This window comes from Plecotus auritus (genome assembly GCF_963455305.1).
Source record: "Plecotus auritus genome assembly, chromosome: 2".
Classification (NCBI taxonomy): Eukaryota; Metazoa; Chordata; class Mammalia; order Chiroptera; family Vespertilionidae; genus Plecotus; species Plecotus auritus.
In genome coordinates this window covers 170,184,869-170,203,572 of record NC_137771.1, presented here as the reverse complement: position 1 = coordinate 170,203,572, position 18,704 = coordinate 170,184,869, and the positions used below count along the sequence as shown (strand labels likewise).

The following is an 18,704-nucleotide window of genomic DNA, read 5'->3' as shown; positions in this document are numbered from 1 at the left end:
TGGGAGAAGAGTGTGGGGGGCGGTCTGCTGGGTCACTGCCAGGCGGCTGGTGCCCAGGGGAAGTCTTTTGAGATCGAAATGGACAAGAGGACTAGGGACCGAGGCAGGACTCCTGAAGTCACAGGAGCCACAGTGGAAGGTGCAGGGCTGGCCTGGGCTGCCCTTCTGCAGTTGAGTCTGACATTAAATTGTCGGAGGCCTAGAAGTCTGAGCATCTGTGTGGCCTGCGTGGCCTGAGGAGAGGGCAGGACCAGGATAGCTTACCCAGATATTGCAGGAGCTGAACCTGCCAAAATAAATCTTGGCTGAACAGCACCTTTGTCGGCATCTAAAATGTACTATGTCAACTTGCTTTTGTGTTTTGTTTCCCCGTAGCTTTTCAGTCAATAATCTTTTCAAAAGAATTCCAGCCTTGTCTCTGTGACCCGAGGGGCAGTGGTATTTTTCCACATGCACATCCCAGTCAGCACAGAGAAGGGCATCGGTGAGGGGCGGGGGGAGGGGTGATGGTGGGTGCTTGCCAGCTGGGGTGTTGGGGTGCCGGGGGCCTTGGTGCTGGTGCAGAGAAAGAATGGAAGCCTAGGGAGAGGAGACGAGACCCCCTGTGGGCACTGATCGCCAGGGACCTTTTCCTTCTCTCATTAGCACAGTGCTGGGAGCTCATGGTGAGCGTGAGCACTTGTTTCAATGCCGCTGATCCCTGGGGAGGAATAAGCTAGGGCTTCTCTGCAAAAGGGCAGCCCTTTGTTCATGCTGGACACTATCACACTTCCCAAAACTGAAACCCCGCCACCTTCATGGGGCCTTCCTTGCAGGTGCCTGCCACCCCCAGCACACACCCAGTCAGTCACAGAATCCCCAGGGCACCTAACCTTTCCACCTTTGGTACTATGGACACGTTTAGTGTGCTCATTCAGTGACTCGGTGTCCCTAGGGCCACACTCCATCACAGGCCAGCCAGGCTCTGGGCTCTGAGGACATCAGAGAGCCTGACCGACGATGCCTGGCTGCTCCCAGCTTTCTTGGCATTTGTCTGCTGGCAGCTAGGTGTGTGTTTGCTAAGATGGGGCCTGGGAGCCTCGTGCTCTAGGGCTGGAAGGGTCAGGGTTGGGGCTCAATGACTGGTGTCGGCTCCAGGCCTGAGCATGGTGTCCCTCCTCATCTCTCCCTCTGCAGCTTGTCTCCAATGTCCTCATTTTCTCCTGCACCAACATCGTGGGCGTCTGCACCCACTACCCGGCCGAGGTCTCCCAGAGACAGGCCTTCCAGGAGACCCGGGAGTGCATCCAGGCGCGACTCCACTCTCAGCGGGAGAACCAGCAGCAGGTGAGTGAGTGCCTGCCTTTGCACAGCTGGCAGGGAGCAGACTCAAGACTGACCTCCCCACCAGCTGTGCTCCAACAGCTGCCCAGCCCCACCTCCCTGGGTGGGGGCCCAGCCCGGGAATGTTTCTCCTGGAGGGCGCCCACATTCCTGGCTCTGTGGGAATGCTCTAGGAGAGACTGGAGGAAGGGCTCTTTCCCAGTGCTGGCCCACTGCCTCTTCAATACCCCCCTGGGGTTTTGCAAATGAGCCGGGCAGCCCAGGTCTGGCAGCAGGGAGGCCCCCCCCCCCCCCCCCCCCCCCCCCCCCCCCCGCCCCGAAGCTTCTCCAGAGGCTGATGAGGTGGATTGTGAGAGTGTCAGCACTCCCTGGCCGGCACAGCAGTTTTACCGCAACGGGAGGGAGTCTCTGACTGTCTGGCTGTATCCTAGGGGAGTTACAGGGATACTGGCTGGTGACATCCAGACAGCTGAGCAAGGGGATAAAGCTCCGCAGTGTCTCCGCAGCCCCGCCCCCTCCTCAGTCACCACCTGTGTAGCTTCCCTCCAGCCTGCGTCTCATCTCGCCAAGTCCCAGCTCCTGCTGTCTAGTGGGAGACCTGGCTTGCTCCATGTATTTCCTGGCCCGGTGGGGCTCCTGGTCCTGCCTCTTGAAGGAAATTTGGGCCTGGCGGTGTCCCTGAGAGGTCCCACTGTCTCCTTGACAAGCTTACCTCACCTCTGCACCCCACTCTCTCCCAAGCCCTTACATGCTTCAAAATGCCCCTCTCTCACCCTAGTTCCTGGCCTAGCACCTCTCCTGGAGCAGGCCACCGTCCTTCCCCTTCCACGTTAGGAACTGTCCCTCTCACTCCTGCACCTGCCCTTCTCCAGGAAAATCTGCACTTTACAGCTCACGTCATTTACTTGCTCTGGCCCTGGCCAGGCCGGGCATTCCAGCAACTCCATAGGGACCTGGGGGAGAAAATAGGTTTGCAACACCATGTTCCAGCCAAGCTACGGGGCGGGGAGGTGTGGTGCGCTGCGTGGGGACAGGCCTCCCAGCAGATCCCCGCAGCTCTCGGTCTCGCCTGCTACAGAAAGGGTGACTCTCCCAGGTGCTGCATGACCAGGGGACTTGGCATAATTCCCCGGCCGCCTTCTGCCCACTCCTCTTGACCTCAGCTTCTGAGGAAGTCATCAGCAGAGTTGATGACTACACGATTTGTAGCACACGTTCTCCCAGCCATCCGATATTTTCACAGAATCATCCTTCAGTTTGTGTTCCCATCACCAGTGACTGTTCTCGGAGAGTTCGGTAAATGCGAGATGGCCTTCAGTGGCCATGCTCACGGACGCCTGGAGAGACCAGGCCAACCACAGGGAGCAGCATCCCTCACCAGTTCTCCAGTGTTTGGCTGGGGGCGGTGGGGGGGAACAGGACACAGCTCCATCCCAGGGAGGCGTCTCATTGCTCACACTGAAGGAGACACGTTTGTAGGTCATTGAAATGCAGAGTGATCAGGGCTCTAAGGAAGGCCCAGGTGAGGAGGGGATGCTGACAGCCTGAGCCAGGACCCCCTCCTGGGGAGGCAGTGAGCCTGTGTGTGAGGATGGTCTTTCTCCCTGAGGGGCTGTGTGCAAAAGCCACCAGAAGCTTGGTTTCCTCTCTCTGGAGCAGAGTGCAGATTTCAGTTCAGGGGGTGCTGGGAGGGGAGCATGGGGTGGAGGGGAGACAGGAGCCAGATCCTGGAGACCTCGAGGCCTGGCTGGGGCGTGGGCTGATCCTGCAAGCGGCACAGGAGGGTTTTATTTGGGCCAGCTATAAGGTCAGGTGTGTTTTAGGAAGATCACTCGCTGGCTTACAGTGGAGGATAAATCAAAGGTGGCAAGCTTGGAGACAGAGCACCCAGTGTGGACGGAGGCCACCTGTCACCCAGGCCAGACCTGAAAGAGGCCCAAGCCTGCTAGAGGCCGACCTGAAGGAGGCCCGGGCCTGCTAGAGGCCGACCTGAAGGAGGCCCGGACCTGCTAGAGGCCGACCTGAAGGAGGCCCGGGCCTGCTAGAGGCCGACCTGAAGGAGGCCGGGACCTGCTAGAGGCCGACCTGAAGGAGGCCGGGACCTGCTAGAGGCCGACCTGAAGGAGGCCGGGACCTGCTAGAGGCCGACCTGAAGGAGGCCGGGACCTGCTAGAGGCCGACCTGAAGGAGGCCGGGACCTGCTAGAGGCCGACCTGAAGGAGGCCGGGACCTGCTAGAGGCCGACCTGAAGGAGGCCGGGACCTGCTAGAGGCCGACCTGAAGGAGGCCGGGACCTGCTAGAGGCCGACCTGAAGGAGGCCGGGACCTGCTAGAGGCCGACCTGAAGGAGGCCCGGGCCTGCTAGAGGCCGACCTGAAGGAGGCCGGGACCTGCTAGAGGCCGACCTGAAGGAGGCCCGGGCCTGCTAGAGGCCGACCTGAAGGAGGCCTGGGCCTGCTAGAGGCCGACCTGAAGGAGGCCGGGACCTGCTAGAGGCCGACCTGAAGGAGGCCCGGGCCTGTTAGAGGCCGACCTGAAGGAGGCCGGGACCTGCTAGAGGCCGACCTGAAGGAGGCCCGGGCCTGCTAGAGGCCGACCTGAAGGAGGCCGGGACCTGCTAGAGGCCGACCTGAAGGAGGCCCGGGCCTGCTAGAGGCCGACCTGAAGGAGGCCGGGACCTGCTAGAGGCCGACCTGAAGGAGGCCCGGACCTGCTAGAGGCCGACCTGAAGGAGGCCCGGGCCTGCTAGAGGCCGACCTGAGGGAGGCCCGGGCCTGCTAGAGGCCGACCTGAAGGAGGCCCGGGCCTGTTAGAGGCCGACCTGAAGGAGGCCGGGCCTGCTAGAGGCCGACCTGAAGGAGGCCCGGGCCTGTTAGAGGCCAACCTGAAGGAGGCCGGGCCTGCTAGAGGCCGACCTGAAGGAGGCCCGGGCCTGTTAGAGGCCGACCTGAAGGAGGCCCGGGCCTGTTAGAGGCCGACCTGAAGGAGGCCGGGACCTGCTAGAGGCCGACCTGAAGGAGGCCCGGGCCTGCTAGAGGCCGACCTGAAGGAGGCCGGGACCTGCTAGAGGCCGACCTGAAGGAGGTCCGGACCTGCTAGAGGCCGACCTGAAGGAGGCCGGGACCTGCTAGAGGCCGACCTGAAGGAGGCCCGGGCCTGTTAGAGGCCGACCTGAGGGAGGCCCGGGCCTGCTAGAGGCCAAGGCTGGGGTGGGTAGAGGTGCTTCGAGGGAGAAGGATGGCAGCCAGGTCTGGGTGGGTGGGAGCGTGTCAGGGGCAGGCAAGGGGGTGGGTGGAGTGGGAAATAGGATTGGGCTCAGTGGGTCCAGAAGAATCCACACTTGATGTGGCTGGTGGAGCCCAGGGGAGCTTTGCCGTTTGGAGCAGGAGAGTGACATGAGAAGGGCCGTGTCCTGGAGAGATGGCCGCACAGGCAGGGCGCAGGGCTGAGGAGCGGCTGTCTGGCAGGCGGCGGCGTGGCCAGAATCCTACCGTCGGGTGAGAACTGCATGTGGATGGTGGAGGCGGATGCAGAACAGACAGAACAAGTCCAGGAGCTTGTGTCCAAACCAGCAGGACCTGGTCAGTCTATGAGTTCTGAGAAGTAAGAGCAGTTACATGGGCAAAGTCTTGACCTTTGGGGATCAGGAGAATGGTGGTGTCATGGGCAAGGCAGGGGACTTGAAAAGAGGAGGCACTGGGGGACGAAAACCAGGGAAGGCGAGTGTGGTCTAGGGCCGCGGTTTGCCGCTCTGTTGACTAATGAGTTTGCCGACCACTGCCCTCTAGGGCATGGGGTCAAGTGCCCAGACATTGGTGGGCAGCTGGAGGCTCTGGAGCCTTGGATGGGAGATAGGGGGTGAGAGGGGCCCACAGAGGTGCTGGTGGAAGCCTCACCCCCAGAGAGCAGGAGTGAGCTGGTGTTGGTAATTTTCACCTGGGGCCAGGGGGCGGGGGAGGGGCCAGAAGAGTCTCAGGACCATGCTAGGGGTGGGGAAGCCAGTGAAGGACAGCAGGACGAGGAGGGTGGAGGCTGAAAGGCTCCCGATGGGAGAATTCCAAGAGCGAGCCTGACGTGGGCAGTGGGCAGTGGGCTGTGGGCTGTGGGCTGTGGAGAGAGCAGGCGGAGGCCGGCCGCCAGGGAGCAGCTGAACCTCTCGGAGCGGGCAGGCCTGGAGGAGAAACCAGATCAGGTGCAAGATCCAGGCCCTACACAGGCTCCATGACCCTCCTCGCCCACAGTGTGGCTCTGGCCCCCTCCCTGCTTCTCTCCTACCTCCTGAACAGGTTTTAACTTGTTTCTCAATGTGCCTTCCCTCTCTCCTGGGCCACTGTCTCCTGTGTGAATATGGAGCCCCCTCCTCACCTCATTTTTCTGGTCCCTATAAAGCCTCCTCTTACTGCCTGCTTTTCCTCAGGCACCCCTGCCCAGTGCCCACTCCCTCACGAGGAACCTCGTGAAGGAGGTTCCAGTTCATGGTCTAGTTCACAGTTATGACTCCTGGCACCCAGCGCGTTGCCTGGAACACGGCAGGTGCTCAATCAATACTTGATGACTGACTGAATGGATTTCATGCTCTCAACAACCCTGTCCCTATTGACAGATGAGGGACCTGGAGCTCAGAGAAGTCCAATAATTTGCCCACGGTCACACCGTCTCAGGCCACACGGAGGGTTCTGACTCAGGTGCTCAGCGCGGCAGGGTCACCAGGAGCACCTTCCCCGTGTGCGCCGAGGACCAGCAGGTGTCCCATGAGTTTCAGCAGAGTCTGAGAGGTTCTCCTGCAGGTGGGGGCACAGGTGTGGAGGAGCCCACCTGGAGAGGAGAGGGGCCTGACTGCCAGGCAGGTGGGAGGAGCGGTGACGAAAGCATCTGCTTCCCTCCCCAGGAGCGGCTCCTGCTATCTGTCCTTCCCCGTCATGTTGCCATGGAGATGAAAGCAGACATCAACGCCAAGCAGGAGGATATGATGTTCCATAAGATTTACATCCAGAAGCATGACAACGTGAGGTAGGAGTGAGGCTGGGGGCAAGGGCAGGTGGGAAGACAGAGCCCTAATGGAGACCATGGGTGTTTCCACTCTCTTTCCTCAAGGGGGCACAGCCCACCAGGGTGGTCTGGTGGCTTTGGAATGTGTGTTGTGTGGACCCCCCTCTAGATCTGTTAAGATGAGTGATTTTTGGGGTGGGGGGAGGGTAGGGGAGGCGGCAGGGAGAGGAGCTAGGAAGAAGGAGAAGGGAGAAAGCGATACCACCAGCTGTTGGGGAACCTGCTAGCCTAATAAGGGAGAGAGAGTACAGATGACTCCACCATCATGTCAATCTTCATTACCATCTGGCAGCTTCCATAGCTTCTAAGCCAGTGTGTGCCAGGCACAGTACCAGCGCTGTCCACCTCACTGCTAATCCTCCTGACAACCCTGCAAGGTGGGACCCTTATCAGCATCCCTGGTTTAAAGACTGAGCTCAGAATGACGAAGACCCTTGCCCAAGGTCACTCAGCCAGGACTGATGAAGCCTGTGCACCCAGGCCGGCCCAACCCAAAGCCCATGCTCCTTCCATCGCTAGGTTGCTCTCCCCTAGACAGATGCTGCTGACAGCAGTGATGTGCAAACAGGTGCAGATTAATAGAGTGCAAAATCTGCTTACGACTTCCGCGGGGGACCTGATGCGATACCGTGGCCTCCGTCCAACATGGCCGATAATCCTCCCGTGTGCCCAGGAAAGGAGCTCTCTGCCTGGAGAGTTAATTTTTCCCTGGGCAGGTTTTCCCAGGACCCATGAATCCTCTAAGGTTGGTGTAGGGAGAGCCCTTCGTCCGTGTGGGCTGCATTGTCAACAAAGGGGTTAAATGGAATCACCTAAGTCACACACATTCACACATGCATCCACGGTGAGCCCGGTGGCTGCAGCAGCGACGAGGACCTGTGTTTTCCTGCCGAGCAGGCAGAATCGCCGTGTTCCCTAGTATGCCCTGGAATCTGACTGTCATTTCTGTCTGCATGTCCTCTGTCCATCTCTCCAACAGACCTGAAGCTTTTGGGAGAAAAATGTACCTGCACAGCACTTTTGCTCCCAGTTTGGGGGTATCCCAACTCCCCTGAAGCCCACCCACACCCCACTGTCAGGAAGAAGGCTGCCCTGGCCGGGTCTCCATGCCCAGGAGGTTCCTCAGGGGCTGGGGGCTCAGCTGACTGAGCTCAGAGAGGGAAGGGGGCCCGGCCTGGGTAGGGAGCTCCGACTGTTTGTTTCCTTTTCTCTTCCTCATATCCGACTCTGTCCTCCCATGGTGGAATAATCGATAACAGTAGTTAATATTGTAGAGAGATTTCTGTAACCCATGCATTATTCTAAGTGCTTTCATGTATTCACTTAGTCCCCACAATAAATATAAGAGGCTGGTGCTATTATTATCTCCATTTTACAAGTAAGGAAACTGAGACACAGAGATGACCTTGTCTAAGATCTCATAGCTGGATAAGTGGGAGAATTGGCCTCAGAAAGCTTTTGATACAAGTGTTTACATAGCCTGATTCCTGGACAGGTGTTTTCAGATGCCTAGGAAAAGGAATGCATATGAGATTGTGTGAGCTCCCAGGCCAAGAGGAGATGCAGAGAAGAGAGGTTTGGCTTCCAGGATGTGTGTGCACACGCGCGTGTTTGTGCCTGTGTGTGGTGTGCATGTGTATGCACATATGTGTGTGTGGTATACATGTGCGTGCGCATACACATGTGTGTGGTGTGCAACTATGCGCATCTGTGTGTATGTGCATGTGTGTGCCTGTGTGTATGGTGTGCATGTGTGTGTACATATGTGTATGGTGTGCATGTGCATGCTTCTGTGTGTGTGTCTGTGTGTGCCTGTGTATGTGCGCCTGTGTGTGTGGTGTGTGCAGGACTGAGGATCCACCAGGGACCTTTCCTGTCTGAGGGCAGCCCCTAAAGCCGGGAGGACTCCACCTTGTGATGTGTAAGAAACAGCCTTCCCTTTCAGAACAAATCCCATGGTTCAGGTGGGAAGGAGCAACCTGCCAAGCAGTCCCAACACTTTCGAAGCCCTGAGCTCCCCCCTTCCAGAATTTTCTCTTTGGTCCCACCTTCAAATCCCCTCACTGGCCCTGGCGTTGTTCCGGGCAGAGCATGGACGAAAGGTGCTTCCCTTTATTGCTCTTAGCATAGTGGAGCTTTCAACAGATTTCATTAAAATATCAAGTGGGGCCCTAGCTGGTTTGGCTCAGTGGATAGAGCGTCGGCCTGTGGACTGAAGGGTTCCGGGTTTGATTCTGGTCAAGGGCACATGCCTGGGTTGCAGCTCGATCCCCAGTAAAGGGCGTGCAGGAGCCACCGATCAATGATTCTCTCTCATCATTGATGTTTCTAACTCTCTCTCCCTCTCCCTTCCTTTCTGAAATCAATAAATATCTATACTAATAAAAGGGTAATATGCTAATTAGGCTGAATATCTTCCAGACGACCTTCTGGACGTCCTTCCGGACAAAGCCATGGTGGCGGGGCTGAGGCAGAGGCCGTTAGAGGTGATCAGGCAGGCAGGGGAGAGCAGTTAGGGGGATCAGGTTGGCAGGCAGGTGAGCGGTTAGGAGCCAGCAGTCCTGAGGGGTCCCGGATTGGAGAGGGTGCAGGCCAGGCTGAGGGGACCCCTTTCCTGTGCACGAATTTTGTGCATTGGGCCTCTAGTATGTATGTACATATATACACACACACACACACACACACACACACACACACACACACTGAGTGGCCAGATTATTATGATCTCTGAACGCATAATAATCTGGCCACTCAGCGTATATTCTATATAATAAAAGGTTAATATGCAAATTGTCCCCTCGACCAGGAGTTCGACCAGCAGGCAGGCTGGTCAACCGCCCATGTCCCCTCCCCCTGGCCAGGCTGGCTGGACCCCACCCATGCATGAATTCATGCACCAGGCCTCTAATACACACACACACACACACACACACACACATACACTGAGTGGCCAGATTATTATGTGTCAGAGATCATAATAATCTGGCCACTCAGTGTATATCTCAAGTGGAACACAAAGGGAACCCAGAAAATTCACTGCTCAGAAACAATCCACCATCCAAGGCAAAGGCTCGTGTCCCGGCATGGCTAACACATCTGGCAAATCTGTGTCCTCTGCCTCTGCCCAGTCCCTTACCCTCCCCCCCTTTGTCCCCCCCCACCCCCCGGCAGCCTCCCATCCACCCCACAATTGCTGGCTTTTGGGCCCTCCAACAAGGGGTTTTGTTCAGAGCCTGACTCCACCACCACAAGGAGTGGCCCACCCTGGGGTGACACCTTTTCCCCCTCCCCCAGAGAGGCTGCGACCTTGAGCCGATAAAAGGGAACAGTGCCCTGACCACTGAGTGCCCCGAACAGCTGCATGGCGAGAAGCAGACCCCAGCCACAGTTCAGGCGTATCTGTTCTCAGACGTGCTTAGGACTGATGACAGCAATCCGGAAAGAGATGAAAGGAGAGAGAAACCAAGATGCCATCATTTTCATGGGGACAGACATGATTCTGGCTGAAGTGGCCAGGCTGGAGGTGGCTGGTGCACATCAGAGGTAGCCGCAAGTGATCATTGCAAATGTCCTGCTGGGCCCGGTCCCTCTTGCATTAGCAGCGCTGGGTGCAGCTCTTGATGGGGAGACACTGCTTGCTCCAGTCTCTTTTTGGGTTGGATTCTGGCTAGGGTTGGGGGTTGAGCAGTAAGTGGAGGGTGACATCACAGCAATTAGGCCTGGGTTTGGGCAGCTCTGTGTGTGATCCCAGCATTTCCTGGCTGTGTGACCAGGCCTAGCCTTGGGCATTGAGCCACTCTGAACCCTGTTTCTTCATCTGCATAATAGCCTAGGAAGAGTACCTAATAATAGGGTTGTGAAAAGTCAATGAAATAATACTTGGAGAGTGCTTAGCACAGGATCTGACAGAGCAGTGGTCAGTAATTGGGAGCAGCCATTGTTTTGCTGTTATTATTATGATTGTTATCACCCTCCTATCAACAAAGAAAGGCCTGGGGATTCTCTAGCTGGGGAGTGGAAGGGTGATGAGTCACATTTGTCAAATCTCTGTGGAACAGTAATATTTAGAGAGGGTGATGACATGCTGTTCTCTAACCCCACCGAGAGCAAGGCCACAAGAAAAATAAATCAACTTTGTGGTGTGACAGACTGGGACTGGCTCTGTGGAAGGGGAAGAGACTAATGGGAGGGAGTTGGGGCAGGGAGGGGTGACAGACAGGCGCCACCACTCTTTGTGGCCTCATGCTCCCACCTCCCCCCCCCGCCCCCGCCCCCGGAAGAATGGCCGTCCTGGGACCTCCAGCAGCTTGTTGGACCTTTGATGCTGAGCCACCACCACTGGCTAAGGGCTGAGGCAGCCAGAGGCCAGGGAACACCTGTCCGATGTGTGAGTTCAGATGGAGACATTTCACCCCTCCACCCGCCCCCCCCCGCCCCCCCGCCCCCCCCCCCTCTCCGCTCCCGCTGGACAGATCAGCTGAGACAGAGACCCATTGCTGGGACATTAGACCTGGGGTTTGAGATCCCTCTTGCCTATCCCCATCTTTCCACCTGGGGCCGGGAGTGCCAGGGTCAGAGGTGGGCTGTGCTGTCCCCATTCCTGGGACGAGAGCCTCCGGCACATGCCCGCAAAGGTTGCTCTGGGCTGGGGCTCCCGGTGCTCTGCCTTGGAGGAGGGACATTGGAGTCGGAGGAACAGGCCAGCCAGAGAGGCACCCCACGAGGAGGGGGCGTGTCCCCATGGGTCACAATAAATGTACAGGCACAGCCAGAACCCAGATGACACCAGGGCACCTTTACCAAGAGGTCCCTCCTGTGGAGCAAGATGCATGTCTGTGCTGAGCAGACTGGGTCCCTCTCTCTCCCCGCCTCCGTAGTGCTGGGAACTCGGGCAAGTCACCTCACCTGAGCCTCCATTTCCTCACCTGTAATATGGGAGCATTGGTGGCCACGCACTCCTTGGTCAGCGGGTATTTTGCCTCTGCCTCCCTTGGCCGAGCTCACAGACACTTAGCTCAGGACAGGGGGTGAAGGGGATACTGTGTCTGACATTAGGAAGCTCACCTTTTGTTCGGAAAGACACGTGCTCAACAACAGAATAGCTAGTAAATCGGGAATGTGTCACATGAGGTGTGGGTAGGACTCCATTCTCCAAGGATGTAGAAGTTACACAACGCACTGCTCAATTATCCTGTTACAACTGTGATAAAAGTCACAAAGGGGAAGAATCCATAAGCTGGGGCCCTGGAGCTCCTTGCAGGGGTGCTGGGAGAGACAGGAGGTCTAGTGTGTAAAGCCCCTGACTGGCCCCTGTCCCAGGCTCTCAGGCAACGTCAAGGTCAGGTAACCCAGTGCCCAAAGGTTTCAGGAGCTGGGAAGGCTGAGGGAGTACTGAAGGGTTCCCCACTTCCATAGGGTCTCTACTTCATGAGGATGGCCCCGCACCTGATTGGCTGTCCTCATATGACCCCTAAGGTTTTAAAGGTCATAGATGGTGGCGAAGGCCAGAGATTGTTCAGGAGTAGCTCCTCCTCCTAGGGTGCTGGTTCTGCTGAACAAACTCGTTCCTTCCCGGCTCCTTTGTGTGGATCTGGGATGGAGTGTGGGCATCTGGGCTCACTGGCTTGAATCAGAGGCTTATTCTCAGGGACACAGGAGCCATGGGGGGCTGAAGCCAGGGGCCTAGCAGAGGGGCTATTGGCCGAGATGTGAAAAGGAGGTAGCACCCACCCCTATACGCAAGAATGTAGCAAGGGTAGGAGGGCTGCCCTGCCCTCACTCCTTCCCTCTCCCTCTCTCACCAGTCTCTCGCAACTCCCCCCCACCCCCCTCTTAAGTTTATTATCTCCTCTCCTGTCTCCTTCAAGGACTTGGCTGCGTCCCCAGGTCGCTCCGGCGTCTGGCCCAGCTACCTTGTGTGCTGAATTATAATGACCTCGCAACAGTGTCCGCGGTGCTCAGATATCCGTGAGTGGAGTGTGCACCCTGTGGACAGAGAGGGAGAATGTCCTTGGCCAGCCGACCGTGTGAGGAGTGGTCCATACACACTGGGCACTCCCGCCTCCAGCCTGATATTAAGTATTCTGAATTCTACACCCCTACCAGTGATAGATACAAGGGGTCTTTATGTGATTATCTCATTCATCCACAGACATTTATTGAGCTGCTACTATGTGCCTGGCATGACTAGTAGATGGAAGAGACACCGTGCTCGCCCCTTAGGGAACATCCAGCCCTCACAGTGGGGTAGGGCCACGCTGGGTGCTATGGGAACAGCGGCCAGACCACCCACCTGGCCCTGTTGGGGAAGCCACTGGGGTTGGGTCTTTTCTAATTAATTAATCAATTATTTTACTTGTGGTGAAATATACATAACCTAACATTTACAATTTTAACCACTTTTACAATCCCATTGTTGTGCAGCCATCACCACCATCCATCTCCAGAAATTCCTTCATCTTGCAATATATACACTGAGTGGCCAGATTATTAGGATCTCTGAACGCATAATAATCTGGCCACTCAGTCTACTTATGTATAAGGGAAAGCTTGCAAATCTTGATATGTCAAGGGACCAGGAGATAGTGGCCCCCAGCCTCTGGCTAGTAAGTCCTCTGCTTCTTTCTAACTACCCACAATGCAGTTCTTATACATGGAAAAACCTTATTTTAAAATCCCAACTCTGTGGTCAGTCTACACTGAGTGGCCAGATGATTATGCATTCAGAGATCATAATAATCTGGCCACTCAGTGTATATATTACTGATTTCAGAGAGGAAGGGAGAAGAAGAGATAGAAACATCAATGATGAGAGAGAATCATTGATCGGCTACCTCCTGCACACGCCACACTGGGGATCGAACCCACAACCCAGGCACGTGCCCTGACTGAGACTAGAACCACGACCTTCTGGTTCATAGGTTGATGCTCACCCACTGAGCACACCAGCCAGGCTTCTTGGCATTTCTTGAGTACCCCCTCTGAGCCATGCCGAGGAATGCAGGAGGTCAGAGGGGCAGGTCCTCGCAATGTCGGCTGCCCAGACCTGACTAGGCGAACTCAGCTCCTGGGTGTTCAGATGCTGCCGGATATGACAGCGTCATCTCGTCACAGGGCCTGTTGGCAGCCATAGGGAGCATCAGTGAGGAAATGTGCCTCACCGAGAATGCACGTGGTGAAGCCGGGCTAAGGCAGTGACAGATGGCTGAAGGGCCCATTGTGGTAATTGGGACGGGTGCCTGCCCGCTCCTGCCTCTGGAGTGGAATGCAGGGGCCGCGAGTGACGGATGGCAGGCAATTAGGGAGGCGCGCACAGCAGAGTGAGTCTGCCGGCTTCTGCTCACATTGCCAACACGAGCTCTCAAGTGGGAGCTAATCGATGAATTAGCACCTTACGGCACGTCTGGACCCGGCTGCTTGTAAAACGGCCTTCAGAATTACCAAGGAGCAGAGCAGGAGCGCTGGCCAGTGAACAGACTAGTCTGCCTCGGGTAAACCTCGTCCAGCAGGAGCCCCCCAAAGTGACAGTCACCAAGCAGAATCCTCCCCGATGGCAGGGAAGTGTGACTCTGAGGGGGCAGGGGGATGTGGAGGTGGCAGTGTTTCCACAAATGTGTGGGGGAGGCCGCAGGGGTTGGGGTTGGGGTCTCTGAGGCCCTGTCGACGCTGCCATGTGAGGTAGAAGCCCTGATTTGAGCCCCCTCCGCCCGGCTGGCTGCTTGCTCTGTCCTACCTCCCCACAGAAGGAGCTGTCGAGCCTGCCCTCCCTGATTCCTCAGCAGCTGCTGAGGTCCTGGAGGGGCCTTGGAGGAGTAGATCCCCGGACACCGGAGGGCGGTCCGGCTTCCTCAGCCACCTGGAGGCCCGCACACACCTACGTGTCCAGTATCTCCTGGATCACCTGTGGGCGCCGGGCCCCGGGCTCCGCAGGTGCGTGTCTCAGATGGCACGCTTGGGATTCTCAGAGGCCTGGGGAGAAGAACGAAGGCTACTAGAGTTGCTGGTTCTGCCACTTGGTTGCTTTGAAACTAAGAATATTCTCTTCTATTCAGCCAGTATATATTAGACACTTGTGGGCTGAATTTTGTCCCTCTAAAAGATACGTGGAGATCCTAACCCTGGTATCTGTGAGTGTGACCTTATTTGGAAGTAGAATCTTTGTAGATGAAATCAAGTTAAGAGGGGGTCTGGCTGGAGGAGGGTGGGCCCCTCATCCAAAATGACTGGTGTCCTGATCTGAAGAGGGGCCTGCCCTGTGAAGACAGAAATATACAGGAAGGATTCCACGTGAGGACAGAGACAGGGATGAGCGTGGAGCAGCTGTGGGCCAGGGGTTGACAGCGGCCACCAGACAGAAGAAGGAAGGCTGTACCCAGAATCCCAGAGGGAGCATGGCCGTGCTGACACCTAGGTTTCAAACTTCTAGCCCCAGAACTGTGAGAGAATATATTTCTGTTGTTTTAAGCGCCACCCCCCCCACCCACCACCCCCCCCCCCCCCGCCAACCCCCAGTTGTGGTACTTTGTTCCAGCAGCCCTAGGAAACAAATACAGGCACCTACTGTGTGCTGGGCATAGTACTAGATGTATATGTGACGGTGGGGGTGGGGACAGACAGAGCAGAAGGCAAGTAGACATGACCTCATTTATTCGGTCCGTCCGTTGCACATTTTATTGAGCATTTACTCTGTGCCAGACGTTGTGTGGGGCTGGGATATAGCAGTTAATGAAATCGACCAAACTCCCTCCCTTAAGGAGTTTACTTTCTAGTAGGAGAGACAGACAGGAGCATATGACAAGTAACCATCACAGTAATAGAGTATATTAAATGGTGAAAAGGGCAAGGGGGAAAGCAGAGCAGGGAAGGGAGAGAGACACGTGGGAGGGGCTGTAGATTTAAATAGGGTGGGGAACGCTGCCTTGGGAAGCTGACATTTGAACTAGTACAGGGTACTCAACCCTGGCTGCCTGTTAGAATCACCAGGGAAGCTTAAAATAAAGCAGAACAAAAACAATCAGTAGCAGAACCCCACCCCAGGCCAAGCAAGTTAGCATCTCTGGGGGGCTTGGGGGCGTGTGCTCTGAGACCTCTCCTTATGAAAGCTCCCAGGTGGTTCGGACAGGCCCCAGGCCCAAGGACCACGGGTCTAGCAGGGTGAGTGCTCCATGCAGTGCAGGAGAGTGCTCCCTGTGGCCCAGCGAGGGCACCTGTGGGGAAGGAGAATGGCCCAGGCCTGGCCGTGTCCATAGCTTGTCCATACCTGGCAGACAGGCACCTGCCTTGCCTGAGTGGCTTAGGTGAGCGGGCAGGTGCCCTGGTTCACACACACCTGCCTCATGCTGCCCGGGTGATCCCTTCTCTTCCTTTCTTCTCACCTCGCCTCTGCCACATTCAGGGACGGTTTTCCTTCCTATTATGGGGTCTCACCAGCCTTGGACACAGAGGGGAGCAGCTGCCGGGCCTGGCACCACTGGCTTTGCATTCGAAATAGTGAGGTCAGCTGACCGTGCTCCTTGACTCTGAAGCAGCCAATTTTGACCACAACTTGCTTTGATTTCCCAAGTCAAAGAAGAATGTCCAGAACAGCGATGCGAGGGGGCTTTTCACAGGCGAGGAGCGACCTTTTCCTGCCTGCTGGGTGGAGTGGGGCCGCTGCTGAGAGACAGAGCTCGGGAAGTGGCAGGGGGGCCGGGATGGGGTCTGCACTTGGTTAGGAAGCCAGAGCAGGACCTGGAGCCCTTAGCTTCTCTCACGCGCTCCTTTCTCGCCAGCGTGCCACAGGCCCGGAGACTCCCCGGGCCGGCACTGAGCCTGCCTGCATGTCAGAACACCAGGCATCAAAGCTTGGTGGTGATCCCGACTCCCTTTCATCTCTGAGCACTCTGCACATGGCCGCCGGCTCTCGGAGCAGCTGTCTGATGTCCAGAGTCCTGTGGGCTGAAGACACAGCGTCTCCCCCTCTGCTCCTCCTGCTCCCCACTTTTCTCTTTCCCCTCACTTGTCTCGTCTCTGGTCACATCCCCCCATCTCCCCACTCCCTTTGGCTTTCCTCCTGAAGTGGTCTTTGCTGATCCACGCTGGGTGGGATCTGAGTGGCTAGAGGACCCTGGAGTGGCTGGGAAATAGCACTGGGCTCGGCACCTGGGGCTGCCCTCCTGTGCTTGCCCTGGGAGGTGACAGCCTGGCTGGAGCCCCAGGGGGCACTCCCTGTGTCCACTGCCCCTCGGGGAGCTGGCCAGTGGCCACTGAGTGCGTGCCCACCTACAACAGCCCACGTGCCCCTCGCCTCCCTCTGCCCGTACATAATGCCAGACCACTGACCGATGCCTTTGTTCACTTAAGACGACTGTGGGCCATCAGACAGCATACTGTTTATTGGTCCAACTCCTGGACTGGGAGCCAGGTTGCCTATGTGGCCTTGGGTAGGTGACTCAACCTCTCTGTGCCTCTGTTTTCCCACCTGTAAAAGAAGCTTAGATGCGTTCATTTAAAGTGCTTAGAACAGTGTCCAACTGTTTTGTTTTGTTTTAAATAATTACTGTTGAAAGTATTACATATTCCCGCCCTTCCCTCCATTCTAACTGTTTTTAAATGTAGGTTTCATTAGTATCCAGGTGTGGTGAGCCGGGGAGTCGATTTCCATCGAAAAGATAGTTTGTTACAGTTCCCCAGGGCTGAGGGCACACCATATCCTGGGGGCCAGGCAGGGAAGCACCAGGGTTGGGCAGGAGGCAGAATGAGAGGGAAATGTGGGCAAAAGCCTTTACTGTGGGAAGGAACCGGTGAGACCGGGTAAGTGGGCTCAGGACTGTCCCGTATCTGGCACCCGTCCCTGGGTGGTTCAGCCAGGGCTGGTGGCCCGGTGTGACAGCCAGACTGGGGCGGTGCTCCGACCCTGAGGGGAGGTGGGTGTTGACTCGGGGAACTGGCTGCCTGAGGGAAGGCTCCCCAGGGTGAGCAAGGCCCCAGATGTCAGAATAAAGACATGCTTAATGCACCCACACATTTTCAGAATGAAATGACAACGTATGTTTAGTCCTCCGTCTTCCTTTAAAGCGGGACTCAGTTCTGGAGACGCCAGGGCTGGGGTGTGTGAAGGCAGCACAGGCCGTGGGGGAGCCCGCCTACCTCTGTCTCCCGCTTCTTCCGCGAGACGGACAGCGAGCCCATGCCGGCCCAGGATAGCTCAGCACGTGGGAGTCACTGCGTTTTTGTGTCCGTTTTAAGAAAAAAATCCCAGGGGCCCTTATACATTCTGGCGCTGGGTCCTCACCTCTGGTCATCTGTTACGAAACAAAAGGAAGGTGTTTCAGTCTTGGAAACACGAGCCTCAGAAACAGAAGATCCGCAGTGTGCAACGTAGGGACCGGCTGGTGCATTTGGTGGGCACCCAGGGCGAGGTGGGGGTGGGGGAAGTAGGTGAGGCCAGAGGAGCTGGTGGGGACGAGCTGGGGGCTTCAGGGACCCTTCCTGGCTGTGTCCCCCTTTGCTCCCCCCGGCCTCCTCTGGTCCATCCCTTTAGAGGGCTTCTTTGGGACAGAGAGCTCGGGGTTGGAGTCCCATGTGTGTGAAGTGAGGCCTCGTGAGGCCGCCATTCGGTCCTGAAACACTGCCCAGAGCCCCATCCCCAGGCCCAGCCACCTCGAGGGGTGGCTCCGGGTACAACAGGGGCAGGCCCAAGTGGTGCTGAGGATCGGGGCCTGGCCCAGTCTGTGGTAAACTCAGGCTGACACACCCTGCCAGGCCCTCTTTTCCTCCCGGCAGCAGCTAGAGCCCAGACGCCTGGGGGCGTCTGCATTCCCGGGTCTCCAGGCTGGGCTTCCTTGGGTTCTCCCCGCAGCAGCCATGTGGAGCCCCCAGGACTCGTGCTGGCCGGCAGCCCCGCTGAGGCCTAGGGTGGCCCTGGCCGTGTCCCTGCCCGTCCTCCCTCACAGGGATCCTCCTCCGCCTGTCTCCCCAGCATCCTGTTCGCGGACATCGAGGGCTTCACCAGCCTGGCGTCCCAGTGCACCGCCCAGGAGCTGGTCATGACCCTCAACGAGCTCTTCGCCCGCTTCGACAAGCTGGCTTCGGTGAGTCACCCTGCCCGTGCCCACGGCACCGAGTGCCTCCGCCAGGGCCAGCGGTTGGCCTGATCTGGGCTGCCTGAAGGAGGGTGCTGTGGGCAGGACCCAATGAACCTCGGGGCGGGCACGGTGCCGGGGAGTGCCCTGCCTGGCAGAGCCTGTTGTTGGGAACTGGTGACTGGCGCAGGTGGCTGTGTGTCCTCACGCCCTGCATCAGCCCCGGCCACACACTCACTTGGAGATGCTGTAAGTGAGCCCTCCGTCAGT

The 18,704-nt window shown here is 57.2% G+C and overlaps 1 protein-coding gene across 3 annotated transcripts in view; it reads left to right on the top strand.

Moving 5' to 3' along the window:
- ADCY5 (adenylate cyclase 5) overlaps positions 1-18,704 on the top strand; it is a 150,204-nt gene that overhangs the window by 86,252 nt on the left and 45,248 nt on the right. For all 3 annotated transcript variants that reach the window (XM_080658294.1, XM_080658293.1, XM_080658292.1), the window contains exons 2-4: positions 1,177-1,326; positions 6,212-6,333; positions 18,332-18,443. In XM_080658294.1, coding sequence (XP_080514420.1) covers positions 1,177-1,326; positions 6,212-6,333; positions 18,332-18,443 — 384 coding nt within the window. The remainder of the gene's footprint in view (positions 1-1,176; positions 1,327-6,211; positions 6,334-18,331; positions 18,444-18,704) is intronic.